Source organism: Aspergillus puulaauensis, chromosome 2, assembly GCF_016861865.1.
Source record: "Aspergillus puulaauensis MK2 DNA, chromosome 2, nearly complete sequence".
In the NCBI taxonomy this organism is placed as follows: Eukaryota; Fungi; Ascomycota; class Eurotiomycetes; order Eurotiales; family Aspergillaceae; genus Aspergillus; species Aspergillus puulaauensis.
The window spans coordinates 3774063-3791772 of record NC_054858.1 but is presented as its reverse complement, the minus strand read 5'-3'; the positions used below and the strand labels follow the sequence as shown (position 1 = coordinate 3791772).

Sequence of the window (17710 nt, the reverse complement as noted above, 5' to 3'; positions counted from 1 at the left end):
CTAAACAAAGAATGGGAGGTCGCAGGGTGAAAACAAAAAAGGGCAAAGGTAAATAATACGGCTGCAGACGCGGCGAAACAAACAGATCGAGATGCAGGTCAGGAGAAGGCTGAGGGAAATTAGGCAAAATAGCCAAGCAAGATGGCGAACTCGGGATCGAGGCGAGATTTCGTCCATCGACTCGGCTTCGCCCAGCACCGGTTTTTCAGCAGCAGTCTGGAGGATCCAGACAAGCTATATAACCTGGCACTTCGCCCCTCGAGAATGGTGGTGTTCGCTGCCCTTGACTCCTGAGCAACAGCATTCAGCTGTTTGTTGCTTGGGTGGATTTCGGCCCAGAACGGCAAATCCCAATCCGAATTCGGTGAGACGCCAATACGGTAATTTACGGGGCCCGGACAAGTCGCAGCTGCTGCCGCGTCTTCCCCAGCGCATGATCGCTCAGACTTGGTCACTCCCCCCCATCACTTGAAACTGACAGGATTTCCTTCCAGCCGAGCCCTCGGTCAAGCGTGTTTGCCAGCCTGTTTTGGGGGAATTGGGGATCCAGTGTGTCTGACCAAGTCCGGTGCTGGTGGAGCCGCATTCCCGATTCGGGCCGGATTGGTCGCTGATTTGCGTCCGAGAAGCCGCTGCCCATTTAGCTAGCAGGGTCGGAGCTGGTGATTGGCTGGGATTAGTGGGCCTGTACCACTTTATCGGACCCATTTAGTCTGGACCCACTGCAGAATTTTTACATCATTTCTTTTTTTTTGCGCAGCTGCCGGCATTGGGTATACACCGGAGGAGTAGAGCAATTGGCAGCACCGTGCAAGTCAGACCAGAGTCATCAGACAGTAATAACTTGTCAATCGTAGAGGCTTGTTCCTTAGCCATCATCACGGAAAGACGGAAGAAGTGGGCATGCCTCGCCGTGGCTGGAGCAACCAGTGGATTCCACTACGTTGCGGACCTGCTGCTTGAGCAATTCACGGTCAAGAGAGACGCCTCGACAGCTCACCACCGCTCCACGGGTGGGTGCATTATTGGCTGCACCAAAACTCAGGCTGCTTGGCCCCATCCCGAAGGAACCCGACCTCCCCAGGGTGGAATGCCAGGAGGCCCAGATAGGGATAGAATACAGTGAATACCGTTTCTCCCCCCTTCTCTCTCGTACGGGCGATACGGGAGGTTCGGCGTAGGGTTGTTCCCAGCCTCCCAACGTAGCTAGCGCACGAAAGGCGCGGAGGGTTTGGGAAAAAAGGGCGAAAATTAAGCGGGAAACGTATTTAGGTGCTAGGGCCATTTTCCTCCCCATTTTTCTTCCCTCCTGGAAGACTTCCTCTCTCTCTCTCCTCTTCTCTTCCTCTTCTCTTCCATCCTCAGTCCATCTCCAATTCCATTCTCTCTCTCTTCTCCTCCATCTCAACTCCCATTCCTCACAATGGCCGCCTCTCGTGTCTTTGCCCAGCGCCTGGCCACCTCCATGGCCGCAACCTCCAAGGTTGCCCGCCCTGCCGCTCGCGTCCAGGCCGTCCCCAAGCGCACTCTCACCACCCAGCGCCAGGCCATCCCCTTCCAGACCGTCAAGCGCCAGCAGCCCTCCATGATCCAGGCCACCGCTCGCCAGGGCTTCGCTGCCCGCCGCCAGTACTCCTCTGAGATCGCCGACGCCATGGTCCAGGTCTCCCAGAACATTGGTATGGGCTCTGCTGCCATCGGTCTCGGTGGTGCCGGTATCGGTATCGGTGTTGTTTTCGGTTCTCTCCTCCTGGCCGTCTCCCGCAACCCTGCTCTCCGTGGCCAGCTCTTCTCCTACGCCATTCTTGGTTTCGCTTTCGTCGAAGCCATTGGTCTGTTCGACCTCATGGTTGCCATGATGTGCAAGTACGTCTAGATTACGACAATCCCACACACCACGGACAATTTGAGGGTGTGAGAGCCTTCGAAGAAAATCACATCACCACGACAAGAGAGAGAAGATGGGAAAACCTGTCTTGTTTTAACCCGGCAATTGGATAAATACACGCGAGTTATTCATTATTACGTTCCGAGCAGTGTACGATTGGGCAATGAGATGAGATTTGGTTCTTTCTATTTTTCTCGATATTGGGACTTTTTCTTCTATTCGGTTGGCTATTGTGCATAGCCGGTAGGAGGTAATTGTGGTGGTCTTTTTATTATCATGTACTACACTATCATCTTTTTCCATTTTTTCCCTTTGTTTCCGGCCCGTCATCAAGCAATACACTGTACATATAGACCATAAAATGACCACTTAACGAGTGCCTCTACTCAGCTGAATTTACACAGTACGTCAATTGTAGCTGCAAAGTCGTAAACAGTGCTTCCCCGTATTCCACAGCTGGAGCTGGCCTTAGCTAACGGAGCCTTGCGGATGCGTGGCCTCAACTCCGGGCCTGGCAAGTCGCAGTGTAGACGTCAGCTCTTTCGCCTCCATGACATCCCCAACTCAGTCCAACAATTCCAACTCAATTCTGGGCAGACCACCAAACCATAACCTTGCCGTCTAACCAAATAACCCAATCCATCATATTTCACTCCTATATAGCCGTTTAACTCGTTCAGAGACAGCCGACTGAAAAATCTGGCAGTCCGGAGCTCCGGCAAGCTCTCCTGCGCTAGTGGACGCGCCAAGCACAATTTAATGCACCCGTTTCGTCTTTCCTCTTTCCTTTACCTTTTTCTTTCCGATCCCGGTGACGATCGTGTATTTAATATTTGTCCCTGTTATTATTGCCGTTACCGCTGCTGCGACGTTGATGGCTCTGCTCTCTGGTCCCAGGTCGGTCTGGTTGGGTTGCAGTTTATTCGACGCCCCTGAGCTCAGTGTGATGTGATGACCAAAGAGTCAAAGACTGTGGCTGTAACAGTGTGTAGGACGTGCGTTTAATGACTGCCGAATTGTATGGGATATGCTGGCCGGTTATCAGATGGCCGAGTTAATTCCAGCGACGGAGTACATCCGATCTACCGTCAGTATTCGAGAGAATCGAGACATTAGGAATGCGTGGAAACAAGAAAGAAGCAGGACTCGGAGTGATTCGGGAAATTTGTTCACCCGCCCGGGTATCTCCGTCATCACGTGCTATCTAGTCAAAGCTGTATACAGAGATATATATCAACGGGTTGTAAACATATATCATCAACATCCGGCACAATAATAAAACTGCACATCCAAATGCCATCCGCAACAAAAACGCCACTTTATGAGCCCGAGGAAGTCCCGCGCATAAAAAACGCGAAACGGCTTACCAAGACGCGCACAAAGCAGCTTGTCAAGGCCGCGTCGCGGGACGGGGATGACCCGCCTCCGAAACCGGGGCTGGGGGAGTGCTGTGGGAGTTCGTGCGACCCGTGTGTTAATGATCTTTGGAGGGAGGAGTTGGCTTGTTGGAGGGAGAGATGGGGGGTTGACGCGGAGGGTAAAAGCGCTGGTGGGGATGGGAAGGACGTCACGGAAGCCAAAGAGGTGAAGCAAGTGAAGAAAATGCCAGGAAGTTTTGACTGGTAGTTAGGGCTGATTGAATATGGATTGCATTGGATATCTAAACTAACTACGGACTATAAGCGGATTATGCCGCGCTGACATCGCTCCCAGTTGGCACCTTGGCCTCATATTCCAGCACGAGACGGATCTCCTCCCGTGGCTCAAGACGCAGCGTCCACTTGATCTGGCCATTCTTCTGCAGGGTTGCAGTTCCATGTCCCTTCTTCTTCTCCATCTCGATATCCGCCTCGTCACCCTCTTTCTCAAGACCAGCCGGCTGCAGAAGATTCACCCGGAGCTTCTCATCGTCCGAGACAGGGACCTGATCGAACACGATAAGATCCACGGCAGTAGTCTTTGTATTATTCACCCAACAGGAGCGGCGGAACTTGGCCCCATTCTCCTTATTGAAGAACATTGCACCCGTTATCAGCTTCACAGCCGGCTTTGCATACTTGACTTGAATCCCCGGGTCAATGCCGAGCGAGATATTGAAAAAGACGTTCGGCCCACACAACTCAAGACTCGCCGTCCCGACGAACGTCCCGTCGACCGTGATTCCAACTTGCCCAGGGTGCAGCGTGAGGGAGGAGGTATTCTTGATTCTGGCCCGTAGGAATGCAGCCTCCTGGCGCTTGGGGACAACCACGTACGTGAGTGTGACGGACTTGAGGTCGAGGTCTGCGAGGACGTGGCGCCGGGAAACGAGGGAGGGGGCCAGTGTGCGCCGGCTGGGGAGTTCGTACGAGGTTGTCATGCCGTAGTCTTGCTTGACGGAGTCCTGGTGTTCGAGGGCACTGGATGTAAGAGACTGCGTGTCTGAATCGTCCGCCTCGAGCTCGACTGCTGCGCTTGCTGCGGTGTCGAATGGGTTGTTCTGTGGCGACTGGCCTCCGGCGTTGTTGGGTGCACTCATCGACTGTCCGAATAAGGACTTCACTCCGGATGAAGGAGCAGGAGGAGGAGGTGGAGGAGGAGCTGGTGGTGCTGCCGAGGGCACATTATTTGAATTCGACCCGAAGCCATTCAGATTCTGAGGCTGTTGTGGTGTTGGTGGTTGCGGTGGTGCTCCGAACAGGCCTCCCCCCTTTGCTTGTCCTCCGAACAGGCCTCCTGCCTGTGGTTCGGACCCCGTTGACGAGTTTATTGGCACTGAGAAAAGGCTACCGGACTGTGCTGGCGGAATAGAAGGCGGCAATTTTGAATAGTGAGAAGGCTTTCGAGCTGCATCCTGATGATGCAATAGTGCGAAATTCCCAACAGGACCAGACCGGGGGACATCCAGGATCCGATCCCAAGAAGGGCCGTTGGACGAGCTGCCATTGGAAGCATTTTCCAGCAGCTTGATATTCCATGCATCCAAGGAAGGGATGCGCGCCCCGATGCCGCTGAACGAAGCCTGCGATGTAGACAGCGTGACGCGAGTATCGCGCCAGGTCTCGGTCGACGAGTTGATGAATTCGGCACGATATGTCAACCGCGCAGACGACGAGGGCGAATTGATCCGCAGCTCGTACCGCGAAGACCAGCTTGCCTTCGGCACGATATAGCTCAGGCGCAGGACGACATCAATGGACGAGGCCTCCTGCACGTTCTCAACCCTCTCAACCCTCTCAACCCTCTCAACCACCGAGCTTCTCCGACTCGACCCCGGCGTGAATACAGCATTCTGCCCATCCAGCGAGACAATGACCCGCCCGACACTGCTGGCCCAGAAGTAGCTCTTCTCACGGCGCTCCTGCACGCGCTCACTCTTCTTCTGCTCGCGAGCCCTAGCCCGCTTCTCATTTCGCAGCCGAACCGCCAGCGACGCCGCGCGCTGGTCCTGCAGATATCGCGCCTTGCGCCGCTCGAATCTCCTTTGCAGCTTCGCCAGCTCCTTCTCGCAGGTCTCGACCTCCGCGACAGCCGCCTGGTTGCGCTCAGCCTGGGCGTCGCGCCGGGTACTATATAGATCCAAGAACTGCTCGAACTGCTTCACATCTGTTTTCTCTTCTTTATGTAGTCCCTTCGCGTAATCCTCCATGATATTCAGAATTGCGCGCGCGGCGTTGATATCGCTTGAGGCGCGTCCTTTGCGCTCTTCTACCTTCTCGATCTCTTTGCGGATCGCTTGCAGCTCGGCGTCGTCGAGCGCCTCCTCGTCCTCGGAGATATCTTCGTCTTCATCGCTTGTTTGCCGGTCATTTTCTGTCTCGAGCGGGTAGACGTCGTTAAAGTCTAGTCGTTGTGGGACGACGCTGGTCTGGATGTCGGTGATGGTCGCGGCGCCGGAGCCTTCGATGCGGATGGAGTCGCGGTCGACGTGCGGGTCGAGGCCGAGGATGGTGATTTCGTTTTGGCCGGGCTGGTTTGTTAGCTTAGAACATGTTTATAAATAAATAAATAAATAAGCTTGGGGTTACCTGGATGGTGGTGGGGATCTCGCGCACGACGGTGACTTGTTTTGGGGCGAGAGTGACCTCTTTGGTGGCCAGCTCGGAGATGAGCACCTCTGATGTCGCGATGTCGGTCATTTTCAAACCAATATCTTAGCTCGCGAGGTGTGGAAAGGAAAAGAAAGAAAGAAAGAAAGAAAGAGAGAAAGAAAACAGGCCAGGCGATGCGGGGAGCTGGACATAAATAGGCAGAGCCGCAGCAGCCTGATCCTCGTATTCTGCGCCGATCAGTTTCCAGCCCATATAACATACTATAATATACTAGGTTAAGATATTCAATACAATTGGGCTAAAGACTATTTCTCCTCCGAAATGTCGAGGCCTCACTGCGAAATGTGTCTGTCCGTATACCCATCTCCTTCCGATACTCACCCTCACCCCGTTCCTGATCCCATATACGCAGTTCCTCTCCACCACCTGCACTCCGTAGAGTATCCGCTCTCGAACGCTTCAAAAACCGACTCAGCACCTGCGCCAGCAGAATCAAGGCAACGCCCACCCAAGAAGTCCACTGGTCCACCTCATACATCATCTCGTCCACGGGGAGATCTCGAAACCGCACCTCATTCATCACCAGGTTCACCACGAAGACGCCGAACGAGCCGAGCACGAAGTAGTACTGGTATGCCACAGCGAGCCAGGGAAACCGCACTGGACGGCGGCCTGGGGCTGGTTCAGATAGCTCTGGTGGTTCTGAGTGGGTTCTCGAGGACGGATTGCGATCGCGCCGCTTCTCGAATAGTAGCTCCCCGAGCCACCCAAGTTCTAGACGGCTGAATATCGGCGGTGGCCGGATGAGATAAGAATCTCCGTTGCGGTAGACATACTGAGTCCACGCGATGAAAGCAGCTGGGACGGCGGCTGCAATGGTTGGGAGGAAAACAGAGATGATATCAAAAGGTCGCGCGAGTTTATTGTCCCAGACGAGGACGTCGTCTGGGGAGCGGCCTAGAGGGGATACTTCTGGAAAGCAGACATATGTGCAGTTGGCGGTGGCATTGTGCAATGTTGATGCTGTAGATGGGATGTCTAACGATAAAGAGTCGTAGCAGGGAGGGCTCTTGGTTGCTCCCCTGATATAGATCGTTGCGACCGCGAGAATGGCGCCGACGAGGATGAGGAGGGTCCAGAGGGTGATGAGCATCCGGACCTCTCGCTCCACGGTCTGCAGTGTCGTTGACCAGGCGAGGAGAGGTGTTGTGAGCATGATCCCGGTGGATGTTGCAGCGAAGACACCGTATACATCCAGATCAACGACTGGCGAGCGGGCTTTGGCAAGCAGTAGGATTGAGTGTATTGCTGCGGCGCCGCAGTAGGTCATGGCGCTTGCCAGGGCTCCAGCTACGAGCCATCTCTGGCGGCGACCGATGACCCCGAATGACAGTAAGAGATAGAAGAGGATCCGCTGGAGAGGAGCATAGACTCCGGATAGAGGATACACGCAGAGCACATCGCGGCTGTCCCGGTCGGACTGCGCAACCACGGGCAGAACAAGCCATGCAAGGAATACTCGGTTCCACATCATCAGCAGTGGGTTGAAGTCTGGTTCTCGACGGGATGACGATGCGATGGAATCTTGACGCTTTGAAGTTGGGTTCGTTTCCTAACTGGGAATACGAGACCCTGTATCCTGGCATGCCCAGAGAGGCTGAGTCGGTCCAGTGCAGCGAATCAGGGTGCCATGAATACGAGACACGGCGATCATCGTCTGGTTGAAGGTGAGGGTTTAATGGTGAGGATGTGATCTACTTCATGGTAAAATAGAGCTGGCCAACCCATGTGGCCACTGGGCAGGGCAAAGGCACACCATGGAACCTGTCGATGGGCCAAGATTGCCCGTCCATATCAAATCGGGCACTCGTACTCGGATACGAGTTGAGCCTCAGAATGGTCGTCATCGTTAAAATGGCCGGGTGGGCTCCTCGGAATTGATATAAAGGGAAGGATATCTCATGCTGGGGACCTGACAGAACTCGTAGAAGTCCACTGTATTGATACTGACCAATATGCTGATACTCAATTTATCTGTCACCTTTCTCCTTACAGCGATCTTGTCCCAGTGCACATCTGCGACCATCCAGCACGACAACCACCTTCCTCTGCTGAATCTTCCGTACGGAACATGGCGAGCACATCATTATGATCACGATGTAGATGTAAGTTATTGTCCTCGAAGCAATATACCCAGACTGACGAGCAAGGTCTACACATTCCGCAACATCCGCTACGCTGCTCCCCCAGTGGGCGACCTGCGATGGTCCAAGCCAACACCCCCTGAATTCATACCTGGTATACAAAACGGCTCATACGGGCATAACTGCATTCCTGCTCCTATTCCTGGAAACTTCGAAAACCCGATATTCGAAAACATCTCTAAGAATGCCGCTGAAGGTAAGCTGCTGGGTATCATCTCTATATACCTGCTAACCTCGTTCCTAGACTGCCTCTTCCTCGATGTCTACGTCCCGGGAAAGGCTCTTAAGGAACGAAACAGTTCAGTGCCCGTAGTCGTCTGGATCCACGGCGGCGGGTATGTCACCGGCTCCAAAGACCAGGCTATCGAGTTGGGATACTACGACGGCACAAGCCTTGTTCAACGCGGGGACAACGACCTGATTGTTGTTTCCATCAACTACCGTCTCGGCGGGTTTGGGTTCCTCGCCGGAGAACCTCTACTCAGTCAAGGAGATTTCAACGCCGGTCTTCATGACCAACGAGCTGCGCTAGAATGGGTCCAGTCGTATATCCATTTACTCGGCGGTGACCGCCATAATGTCTCCGCCTGGGGCCAGTCTGGTGGCGCGGGCTCTATCATATACCACCTCATTGCAGAAGGCGGATCGCGGGATCCGCTCTTTAGAAGGGCACTGCTGCAGAGTCCTGCCTTTGGTGTGAATGCGAACCCGCCGGTGTATAAGAAGAGATTCGAGACTTTTGCTGCAGCTGCGGGATGTCTATCTAAGGGGGAGGATTCACTCCGCTGTCTTCGCGCGGCGAATAGTTCTGCCCTGGCCAAGGCAAATGGGAAGGTATTCGCAGGAGAAGCGTCTCCTGTTCCAGACGGGAAGTATATTCGGGGTCCTGCCCTGGTGGAGTACGCGAGAGGCAATACCTGGAAAGACATGGACTCTATAATAAACAGCCACGTCCTCGACGAAGCGAGTCTTTTCCTCCCTGATCCAATCCCAGGTGGCTTCCTGCAGTCGTTTATCTCCGGCAGTCTCCCGCCAAACTCTACCGCTGGAACGAAACGCATGGTGGATTATTACCAAGAGAACTACGCTAACTCGAGTATGAAAGAGAAGGCTGCGGCAATGTACTTTGACCTTATCTTCAGCTGTAACATGCGTGCCGTTCTTGAGGCATACCCTGACAGCTCCTGGTCAATGCAGTACAGTTTCATTGATGGTGTTATTAACGGGACTCATGGGTCGGATGCACCTGCGACTTGGTATAATTCGGAGCTGCAGGGGTATACGGAGCCGCTTTTTGAGAGGTTCCAGAGGTATCTCACTAACCATGCGAGGACGGCAGATCCGAATGTACCGCGGAGTGGGGAGTATCACCTTGAATACTGGCCAAGGGTTAGTGGGCTGGGTGATGAGGTGCCTGGGAATGTGCTTAATGTGACGAACGGAGGATTCAGGATTATAAAGGATAGTCAGATGTCTAGGGATGTTTGCGAGATTTGGAACGAGGTGCTTCTGGATGCGGTGCAGTAAGTGTGGTTAAGCAAGTTCGATAGTGCCTACGGCGAGAATTCATTAAGGGTTTATCTCTTTTTTTACCGGTTTAAGAATCGTAAACAAGAATTGAACCATTTTGTTATGCGATGCCCAGAGTGCAGGCAAGATCCCTGCTAAAAGGAACCTATCAGGGCTGCATACGTGGTTGAGCACAGCCTTGTAAGCAGTGCCTCAAATATTAGCCTTGTGGAAGAGCAATTCAAAAGCCGAACACAACCCCGGCCATAATCCGTTTGACAACCCACAGCCCAGAAAGTGGAAATGGCCGAAGCATTCGGAGCTGCAGTCAGTGTTCTGACTCTGTTAGAGCAGACAATACAGACCATCTCGAAGCTGAGGGCTCTCCGGCTGTTCATCAAGACGATTCCTGGAGAACTGGAAGATCTCATTGAAGAGATCGAGATTGTTCAAGCAATTCTGATCGCCCTAAAACCAGAAGCTCCGAAGATTCTTTATCTCCCGTCTGCTGAACGTCGACTGCATGCGTTTCAGACGAGCCTGGAGTTGCTTATATTGGAGATATCAAAACACAAGGGCACCGTCACTGGTCAGCGATTCGGGGCGTTGAAGCTCGTTTTGAAGAAGGATGTGCTCCGCATGCACAGGCAGAACCTTGAAAATATCAAATCTATCCTCTCTTTGCTTCAACAGGCTCATCACAGGTAGTTTCCTATTAGATTGTTTCTCTGAAATGGAAACGTGACACTGACTTTTCGTCCTTGAGTGTTTCTCTGTATGAAATAGCTGCGAAGTTCAGTAAAGAAGATGCCTTAACACAGGGGCAAGCTCTTACTGTCAGCGAAGAATCACAGCATGAACCACAAAAGACATAGTAAGTGCTGCCACAAACCCGGCCCATCACTAGATAGTAAGTAACCACGAATAGCTACCAGGTGGCACGTAAAGCAGGGCGTGTTCAAGACGACAATAAGCGAGAATTCCGCATTCGCACACCGCTGATACTGGTCGATAAGCTGTGGACTATAAGCACAAAGAGCGCATTTTCTAGCTGGGGATTTAATATCCAGGTGAATAATGTCATACCACGCGACTCTCCAGTCATGATGCATTGTTCGAAGGGCGAGATCGCTGAGGTCCAGAGACTCTTTTCAGCTGGTCTGGCCTCGCCTTTTGACTGTGATCCTCATGGCTATTTCCTGCTTCATGTAGGCCCTCAGCGCTCCACAGTTGTGTTAAGTCATCTGTACTAACGTTGCCTTAGATTGCTGCTGGCAGTAAAAACCTTGATATGTGTCGCTTTCTCTTGCAGGCCGGCGCTGACCCAGGCTGTAGAGGTAACTTGGGGTTTGTACGCTTAATTCAACTGCTGAAATCATGCAAATAATGCTGACAACAGTTGCCTAGTACCTGTATTAGACTTATTGATTTGGCGCTTATGAGGAAACCAGAACGGAGGAAAGGCCTAATGCTCGACTTATACAAGTTATTTATCGCCTATGCCGAAGAGGAGTTTTTCGATAATTTTTGGCGACGGCCTAATGGGGTGGCTGAAATAGGATTTAACGGGCCAGCTGAAGCCCTCAGCCTTATCCAGAGCCATCACTTTGAACGATACTCAGAACTGCCGCTGAAGCTACGCTGGAAACGAGCAATGGCTGTGAGCCCCTGGGTTGGGGATTCAACGCCACTGGCCATTCGAATTGCTTTGGGCGGCGGTGATAGCATTGATCCTGCCGCCTTCTGTATGGAGACAGATGACGGGGAGACACTTCTGCATAGAATAGCACAAGGCATGGCATATTCCCACGCAGTGAAACGGATTGATGATATTGCTGAATGGCGTCTGCTGTTAGCGGAGGCCGTATCAGCATCAACCAATCTCTCCCAACTGGAACGCTGGGGTAAGGTTGCGCTGGGTTCTCTATATTGGTTTTCATATAGGTTTGTTGCTGAACTTTCTATAAATGTTATACGATGGCCCAAACCCTTGGATGACATTCTCTGGATTTGGTTATCGGAGTTGAAGCACGCTGGCGTTGACTTAGAAGCCTACGGGGCCAACCAACAGGCCTTGTTCAAGTTCGGTGATATTTTTTTGTATCTTCCTGTTCGGACTGGTCGTGGGACCAAACTTCAGAGGAATGATGCGATGTTAGGAAGGGTTTTGGGTCTGGAATACGGCCCCGAACCAGAGGACTGGCATATCTTTATAACAAATCCGGTGGACGAATTTGTCGGGGAATTTTGGGAATCAGTCCAAAGGAGTTTGGAAGTGATGCCGGGGACATGGGTTGATTAGACAATTTGAAGTGACTGATTGTATACATGAATTTATAGGGGCGTCGGATAATAATGCAGCCTGGAAGTATGTTGGTGACGGGGCGAGTGCAGTTGCAGAGGCGACCCTGTTGATGGAGTTGGTGTACAGGTATCTGCTGACTAGAAGAAATCAAAAGACTGAAAGCGCACAGGAGAAAATACAGAAAATAGTTCTGGGAGATGGTTTTCTTGGGTTTCTTGTACATGTTATATAGATTGGTATTTGATAACAGGTCAGGAGACACGACCGCAATGCAGAACGCCAGTATATTATTCACCCAGGGTATATAACAGAATCAGAATCAACACTCGATCTAGTAAAACTCAACTTGATGCCCGTCGTTCTTCTGTTTGGTTCGTAGCATCCATCTCACTCCCAACAGGCTCTCGCGCAGGTAATTCCGCCACCACACTGTTCTCATCCGGATCAGTTGATTTCTCTTTTGCTATAGTGACAGCCTCAAGTTCAGGCCTGAACTCGTCAGCGTGGAGCTGTGCTTTGCCGTCAAATCCATCTGTATCTCCATTATTCTGCAGCATCTGCCGTCTCCGCCGTCGACGAATCAATGCCCAAATAACGGCTGCGGCGGCTATAAGGCAGACCACAGGGACGACAACAGCAGGAACAATGACTTTTGTGTTCGGGGAATCCGCATCCGATCCATCCGTACCGCTTACGGCAGTTTGTGAGGCCGTAAGCGTGGGTCTGGTCTCCCGTGTCGTGGTCGTAGGCGTATCCGTAGTTGTGGAAAGATTATAACCTCTCGACGAAAGCGCGTCCTCAAGAGCAGACTGGCTGGCCACTAATGATGAATAGGATGCAAGCAAAGTGTTGACCGCTACTGCATCGATTTGATCTGTGCCATTTCCCTGGGATGCGCAGTAATCAATGAATTGGTCGAAACCAGCCGGGATTAAGTCGTCGGACGCATTTCCAGATTTCGTGGTCTCTTTAACGCAGTCTGTGCATTCATTCAAAAAAGTACCAAAGGTCGAATCTTGGTCGCAGAGAGCAGGATCTTTGCCGTGTTTTTGGGCTTCGTAAGCGGCATTATCTGGGCGACGATGCCAAGTAAGTATAAGAGATTGCCACGAAGGCCAACAGTGAGCTACAGCAAATAACTGGATAATCACTTACTACAGGAATCGTAACACGCGTCCGAGATATCGGGATCTGTAACAACGTCGTCTTGCCGTCGCACATTGCTACTGAAGAAAGGGCGCATTATGTCGGGGGTGGAGTGGGAATCCGAATCCACCAGCAAAGTCTCAAAAACAAGGAGTTTTGAGTGTCAAGGAGGACGTGGGGCAAGGCTCTGGGGAGCAGCCCAGTAATAAACCTCATTTTACGGCGACAAGGCTGAGCAGTCTGTGCGGTGTTGGGATCAGCCTTGTCCAATCCGAACTTAGCCCTGATGCAGGGACTCAGGGTAGGAAGGGATTATCGCGTAAGACAGGCTATCTTGCACTAACAAGGCAAATGAGCAGCAGCAAAGAGGGGTTGATTGTGCTCATTTGAAGAAGCTGCAGATACTTTGGTCCCATTGGCGGAGCAGAGATAAGGAAGCCTCGTAAGAACAAGAGAGTGCTTAATTCAGAGCATTCGCAATTGCATGCCGCAAAATAAACACATCCCAAGTTGGTATTTGATATTGCAGGTTCGTCGACAGAGAATAGGGTTATGGATGCATGATTGATTGGGCATTGAACGATGGTGATTGATTTGGGGCGTGAAGATGGTCTTGCCTTGAAATATGCACTGATATAGGGCATGGGTGGCATCACGGATTGGAGTCTCGGGGGAAATCATTAGAGCATAATCCATGCCAAATGGCCACTTGTAGTCAATTCCTCTATCAAACAAGCGTATTACATTAGTAGACCTTTCTGGTACGCAGAAATCACCGTCTCAGTAGTAGATGCTACAGATCGTAATGCTACTCTGCGTACGAATCAAACTACTATGGCGCCGAAGTCATACTAAACATCGTAGGAGACAATCATACTTTTATTACCAAGATAAGTAGACAAATAACGGATTAGTTTTATCTGCATTTCTTAGACCATGCAATCCTCAGTACCTACACCTTGTCTCGGCTACTTTTCTACCACAGCCCTAACAAGAATATCCTTCCTCTCTTTGACCTTCTCAACATCCAACTCCGGCCTGGGCTCCCAGCGACTCCCAGGGACAAGCAACGGCGAATTCGTAAACAAATCATCCATAACCTCGAGGGTAATCCCCTTGGTCTCCGGCAAAAACAAATAAAAGAAGAGCGCGTTACTAAAATCACACACAATAAACAGGATATAGTACCGCCAGCCAATCCTCTCCAGCGCAATGGGCGTGACCTCCGCAATCATAGTATTAAACGCAAACGACACCATCGTCGCCAGGCTAATCCCCTTTGCGCGCGTGGCCGTGTTGAATATCTCCGCGGGGATAATCCAGGACATTGTACCCGATGCACAGAAGCAGAAATTAAACAGCCAGGTGCTGGTGACGATGAAGGCCCAGTGCGCGGAGGTATTCGTAGAGGAGGGCGGGTATACAGCCATAAGAGAGGCGCCGATGGTGAATGCAATCCCGCAGGCGATGTTGCCGCCGATTTGCAGTGGGCGCCGGCCGACGCGGTCGATGAGGAAGAAGAAGATAAATTGGGCGACTTCGCCGATGATGGAGTTTATGCCTTGGTAGAGGAGGGTGCGGGAGGTGGAGATGCCGATTTGGGCGAAGATGGCCGGCGAGAAGTATTGGATTGCTGAGACACCGGTCCTACAGTCTTTTGTTAGTATTCTTTCTATTATACAGGGGAAATGGCATACATTTGGGAGGAAGCTTGACAGGCGCAGGCGATGATGATTCGGCGAGTGTTTGACCGATTAGAGAATAGGTCTTTGTAGGATTTGGCTCCGTGCTGGTGCTCTTCTTCGATTTGCTGCTTGATGATTTCGAATTCCGCCAGGACATATGGATCATTGACGTTGCCATTTGCATGGAGCGTAGCGAGGTTGCGTAGACCCTCTTCATGCCGGTCATGGTCAATCAACCAGCGAGGAGACTCGGGGAAGAAGAAGATACAAGAAGCAAGCCCAATGGCAGGGACAACTTGCAGGGCGAGACTGACACCATTAGCTCTAAACATGGAAGACGACGTATCAGGGAACTTACGGCAACCTCCACTGAACACTGTTCCCAGTATCAGACCAGCGATGCACACATCCATATCCAATCCACGAAGCCGCCAGCGCCCCAATACCCAACATCGTCTGCTGCAACGAGCCCAGGATACCCCGAATCCTCGCATGTGCGATCTCAGCCTGGAACATGGGCACCGATTCCACCAGAATCCCAATCCCGAATCCCGCAAAGATGCGCGAGAAGTATAGCATGCCGATATTCACAGCGGCTGTCTGCAAAACACCCCCGATGATAAAGAGCACGGAGCCTAGGGCTAGGGTGGTGCGACGGCCCAGCGGATCTGTAAACCCAGCGCCATAAGCACCGAAAAAGGCGCCTGCTGTGAAGAGGGCAACAACTGTGCCGGCGACAGTGCTGTTGCCATTGATGAATTTGGAGATGAAGGAATCTGAGGCTACCACGGAGGCAATGACGCCCAAGTCGTACCCGTATAGAAAAGAGCCGAACGAGGCGAAGAGGGCGACCAGGAACTGGTACAGCTTTGGATTCATGCCAGCCATTTTGAAGCACAGATCATTACTGAATGGTAGTTTAGCGCGAGTCTGGGATTCTTCATATAAAGCTGGACAAGATGTGGTTGGGTTGTTGATTGGTGGAAGTTGCTTGAAGCTGTACTGGGAAATCTTCCGACGGGGGATCTCGCCATCACACTATCTTAAGGAGACCAGGGCTGTACCTTGTTGTTTTCATTTGTTTGCTGCATTGTTTTGCTGTAAGGGCTTGAGGTTGAGGCCAGTTGGTTTTTTTTTAAGACGAAGCCTACGGTCATGTCTTGCTACGAATACCATCAAGCAGGCCATAACAATAAAATAAATTGAATATTAAGAGGCAGATGAAGATACTCAATCAGGCATACTATCCATAACCAGAGATTCAATCACTTTCATCAAACAGCAACCTTCCCATCCCCAGCATCCACCAACCCCGTATCCGCCTTAGAGAACTCCCTAGTCCTCACCCTCCGCTCAAACAAAACATCCAACTCAGCATACGACCTCCCCTTAGGCTCAGGCAGCCTAAAAAACGACCAAGACAGACAACAAATACACAGCGCACCCCAGAAGAACCCAGACCTGCCGCGCCAATCCCACGCATCCACATTCAGCATATACGGGATGATGATCCCGGTCACCAGGTTCAGAACGTTATACACATTCCGCGCCAGCACAACCGTCTTAGTGCGCAGCCGCGACGAGGGCATCTCAGCCACAAGCGAGAAACAGACGGGGCCGACGGTGGAGTCGTAGATGAAAGTGTACACGAGGAGCATGGACCCCGTTGCCCAGGACAAGGCTGTTGTTGGAGGCGCGATGGAGATGAAGCCGGTGACCAACAGCACAGAAGCGAGGGCTGCTAGTCCCACTACATAGAGAGTTCGCCTGCCGAAGTATGTCATCATACCCCAGGAGGCGAAGGTGCCGACGACGCCGATGGCGTATTGGACTAGGGACATTGTGAAGGACTGCGAGATTGCCAGGCCGGCGCGCTGGTAGAAGACGGTGGAGTAGCCCATTAGACCAGAGCCGCAGAGACTCTGGGCAGCCCAGACAAGACAGGCGATTTCGGTGCGGCGGAGGTCGACGCCTCGGAAGCAGTCGAGGTAGGAGGTTCCGGTCTCGACCTGCTTCTCGAGGGCGTTGGTGTAGGCGATCATGGCGACTGTTTCGTCGGGGTTGAAGGAGGTAGGGTCTGCGTTGGAGACGGTGAGGCGTTTCAGAGCCTTGATGGCGTCGTCACGGCGGTCTTTGCGGATGAGCCACCAGGGGCTCTCGGGGGCGAGCCAGACGCCGATGAAGATGGGGACTGGCCAGGCCCATTGGAGGGCGAAGGGGATGCGGTAGGCCCATTCGTCCGTGCGGGCTTGGAGGCCTTTAAGGACGCCAGAGGCGATGAGCTGACCGAGGACCCAGCAGAGGTTGACATAGGTGGTCAGGTATGCGCGGATGGCGACGGGGCAGACCTCGCAGGCGTACGTGACAGTTAGGGTTTGGTATACGCCGAGGGGAATGCCCATCAGCAGCTCGCCGGCCACGAGGACGCCGACGTTGGGCGCGAAGAAGAGGATGAAGACGAAGCCCACGGTGGCAACGAGACAGGCCATCAGCGTGCGGCGGTATCCAAAGCGTTCAGAGACGACGCCATTGAGGAACACGCCGATGATCTGGCCACAGGCCATGGCGTTGGTCATGGCGGCCTGCCATTTGGCGTCGAGACCGTAGTCGCCGTCGGACATGATATGGCCGTACTTCTTGTTGAACTGGGGGTAGGCGAAGAAAGAGCCGATCAGGACAACGTCGTAGCCCTCCATGATGATGGCGCACGACATGAGCAGCGACCAGCCGACGGCCTTGCGGTAGATCTTGAAGGCTTGACGGGCAGTCATGGTGTGCTCCTTGTCGAGGGCAGCCTGGGCCTCGCTGCTGGCGACGACCTCATGGCCAGAGGGCCGGGGGGTATTCTCGACATGATCTGTTCCTTTCTCGTGTTCCATTGATAGAAGTCAATCACACTCAATGGCAGTTAAGTAAATTCATGAGGCTGGAAGGAACGGGTG

The 17710-nt window shown here is 52.4% G+C and overlaps 9 protein-coding genes across 9 annotated transcripts; 4 read left to right on the top strand and 5 right to left on the bottom strand.

Moving 5' to 3' along the window:
• Positions 1-1423: 1423 nt before the first annotated feature.
• On the top strand, positions 1424-1876 carry ATP9 (ATP synthase subunit C family protein; the record flags this gene model as incomplete). The annotated part of the gene is made up of 1 exon (XM_041700322.1): positions 1424-1876. One exon carries the CDS (start codon positions 1424-1426, stop codon positions 1874-1876), a length of 453 nt encoding a protein of 150 aa, XP_041553319.1.
• Positions 1877-3181: 1305 nt separating this feature from the next.
• APUU_21556A (uncharacterized protein) lies at positions 3182-3514 on the top strand (the record flags this gene model as incomplete). The annotated part of the gene is made up of 1 exon (XM_041700321.1): positions 3182-3514. The coding sequence occupies one exon, from the start codon at positions 3182-3184 to the stop codon at positions 3512-3514; it is 333 nt and encodes a 110-aa protein (XP_041553318.1).
• Positions 3515-3575: 61 nt separating this feature from the next.
• Positions 3576-6006, bottom strand: APUU_21555S (uncharacterized protein; the record flags this gene model as incomplete). Its single annotated transcript, XM_041700320.1, has 2 exons — positions 3576-5837; positions 5896-6006. 2 exons carry the CDS (start codon positions 6004-6006, stop codon positions 3576-3578), a joined length of 2373 nt encoding a protein of 790 aa, XP_041553317.1.
• A 211-nt stretch (positions 6007-6217) lies between these two features.
• Positions 6218-7453, bottom strand: APUU_21554S (uncharacterized protein; the record flags this gene model as incomplete). The annotated part of the gene is made up of 1 exon (XM_041700319.1): positions 6218-7453. The coding sequence occupies one exon, from the start codon at positions 7451-7453 to the stop codon at positions 6218-6220; it is 1236 nt and encodes a 411-aa protein (XP_041553316.1).
• Positions 7454-7934: 481 nt separating this feature from the next.
• APUU_21553A (uncharacterized protein) lies at positions 7935-9650 on the top strand (the record flags this gene model as incomplete). The annotated part of the gene is made up of 3 exons (XM_041700317.1): positions 7935-8084; positions 8130-8319; positions 8368-9650. 3 exons carry the CDS (start codon positions 7935-7937, stop codon positions 9648-9650), a joined length of 1623 nt encoding a protein of 540 aa, XP_041553315.1.
• Positions 9651-9935: 285 nt separating this feature from the next.
• Positions 9936-11934, top strand: APUU_21552A (uncharacterized protein; the record flags this gene model as incomplete). The annotated part of the gene is made up of 5 exons (XM_041700316.1): positions 9936-10336; positions 10399-10506; positions 10561-10840; positions 10897-10979; positions 11040-11934. 5 exons carry the CDS (start codon positions 9936-9938, stop codon positions 11932-11934), a joined length of 1767 nt encoding a protein of 588 aa, XP_041553314.1.
• Positions 11935-12278: 344 nt separating this feature from the next.
• APUU_21551S (uncharacterized protein) lies at positions 12279-13180 on the bottom strand (the record flags this gene model as incomplete). The annotated part of the gene is made up of 2 exons (XM_041700315.1): positions 12279-13009; positions 13093-13180. The coding sequence occupies 2 exons, from the start codon at positions 13178-13180 to the stop codon at positions 12279-12281; spliced, it is 819 nt and encodes a 272-aa protein (XP_041553313.1).
• Positions 13181-14051: 871 nt separating this feature from the next.
• APUU_21550S (sugar porter family MFS transporter) lies at positions 14052-15656 on the bottom strand (the record flags this gene model as incomplete). Its single annotated transcript, XM_041700314.1, has 3 exons — positions 14052-14730; positions 14781-15077; positions 15127-15656. 3 exons carry the CDS (start codon positions 15654-15656, stop codon positions 14052-14054), a joined length of 1506 nt encoding a protein of 501 aa, XP_041553312.1.
• Positions 15657-16042: 386 nt separating this feature from the next.
• Positions 16043-17647, bottom strand: APUU_21549S (uncharacterized protein; the record flags this gene model as incomplete). The annotated part of the gene is made up of 1 exon (XM_041700313.1): positions 16043-17647. The coding sequence occupies one exon, from the start codon at positions 17645-17647 to the stop codon at positions 16043-16045; it is 1605 nt and encodes a 534-aa protein (XP_041553311.1).
• Between the last annotated feature and the right edge of the window lie 63 nt (positions 17648-17710).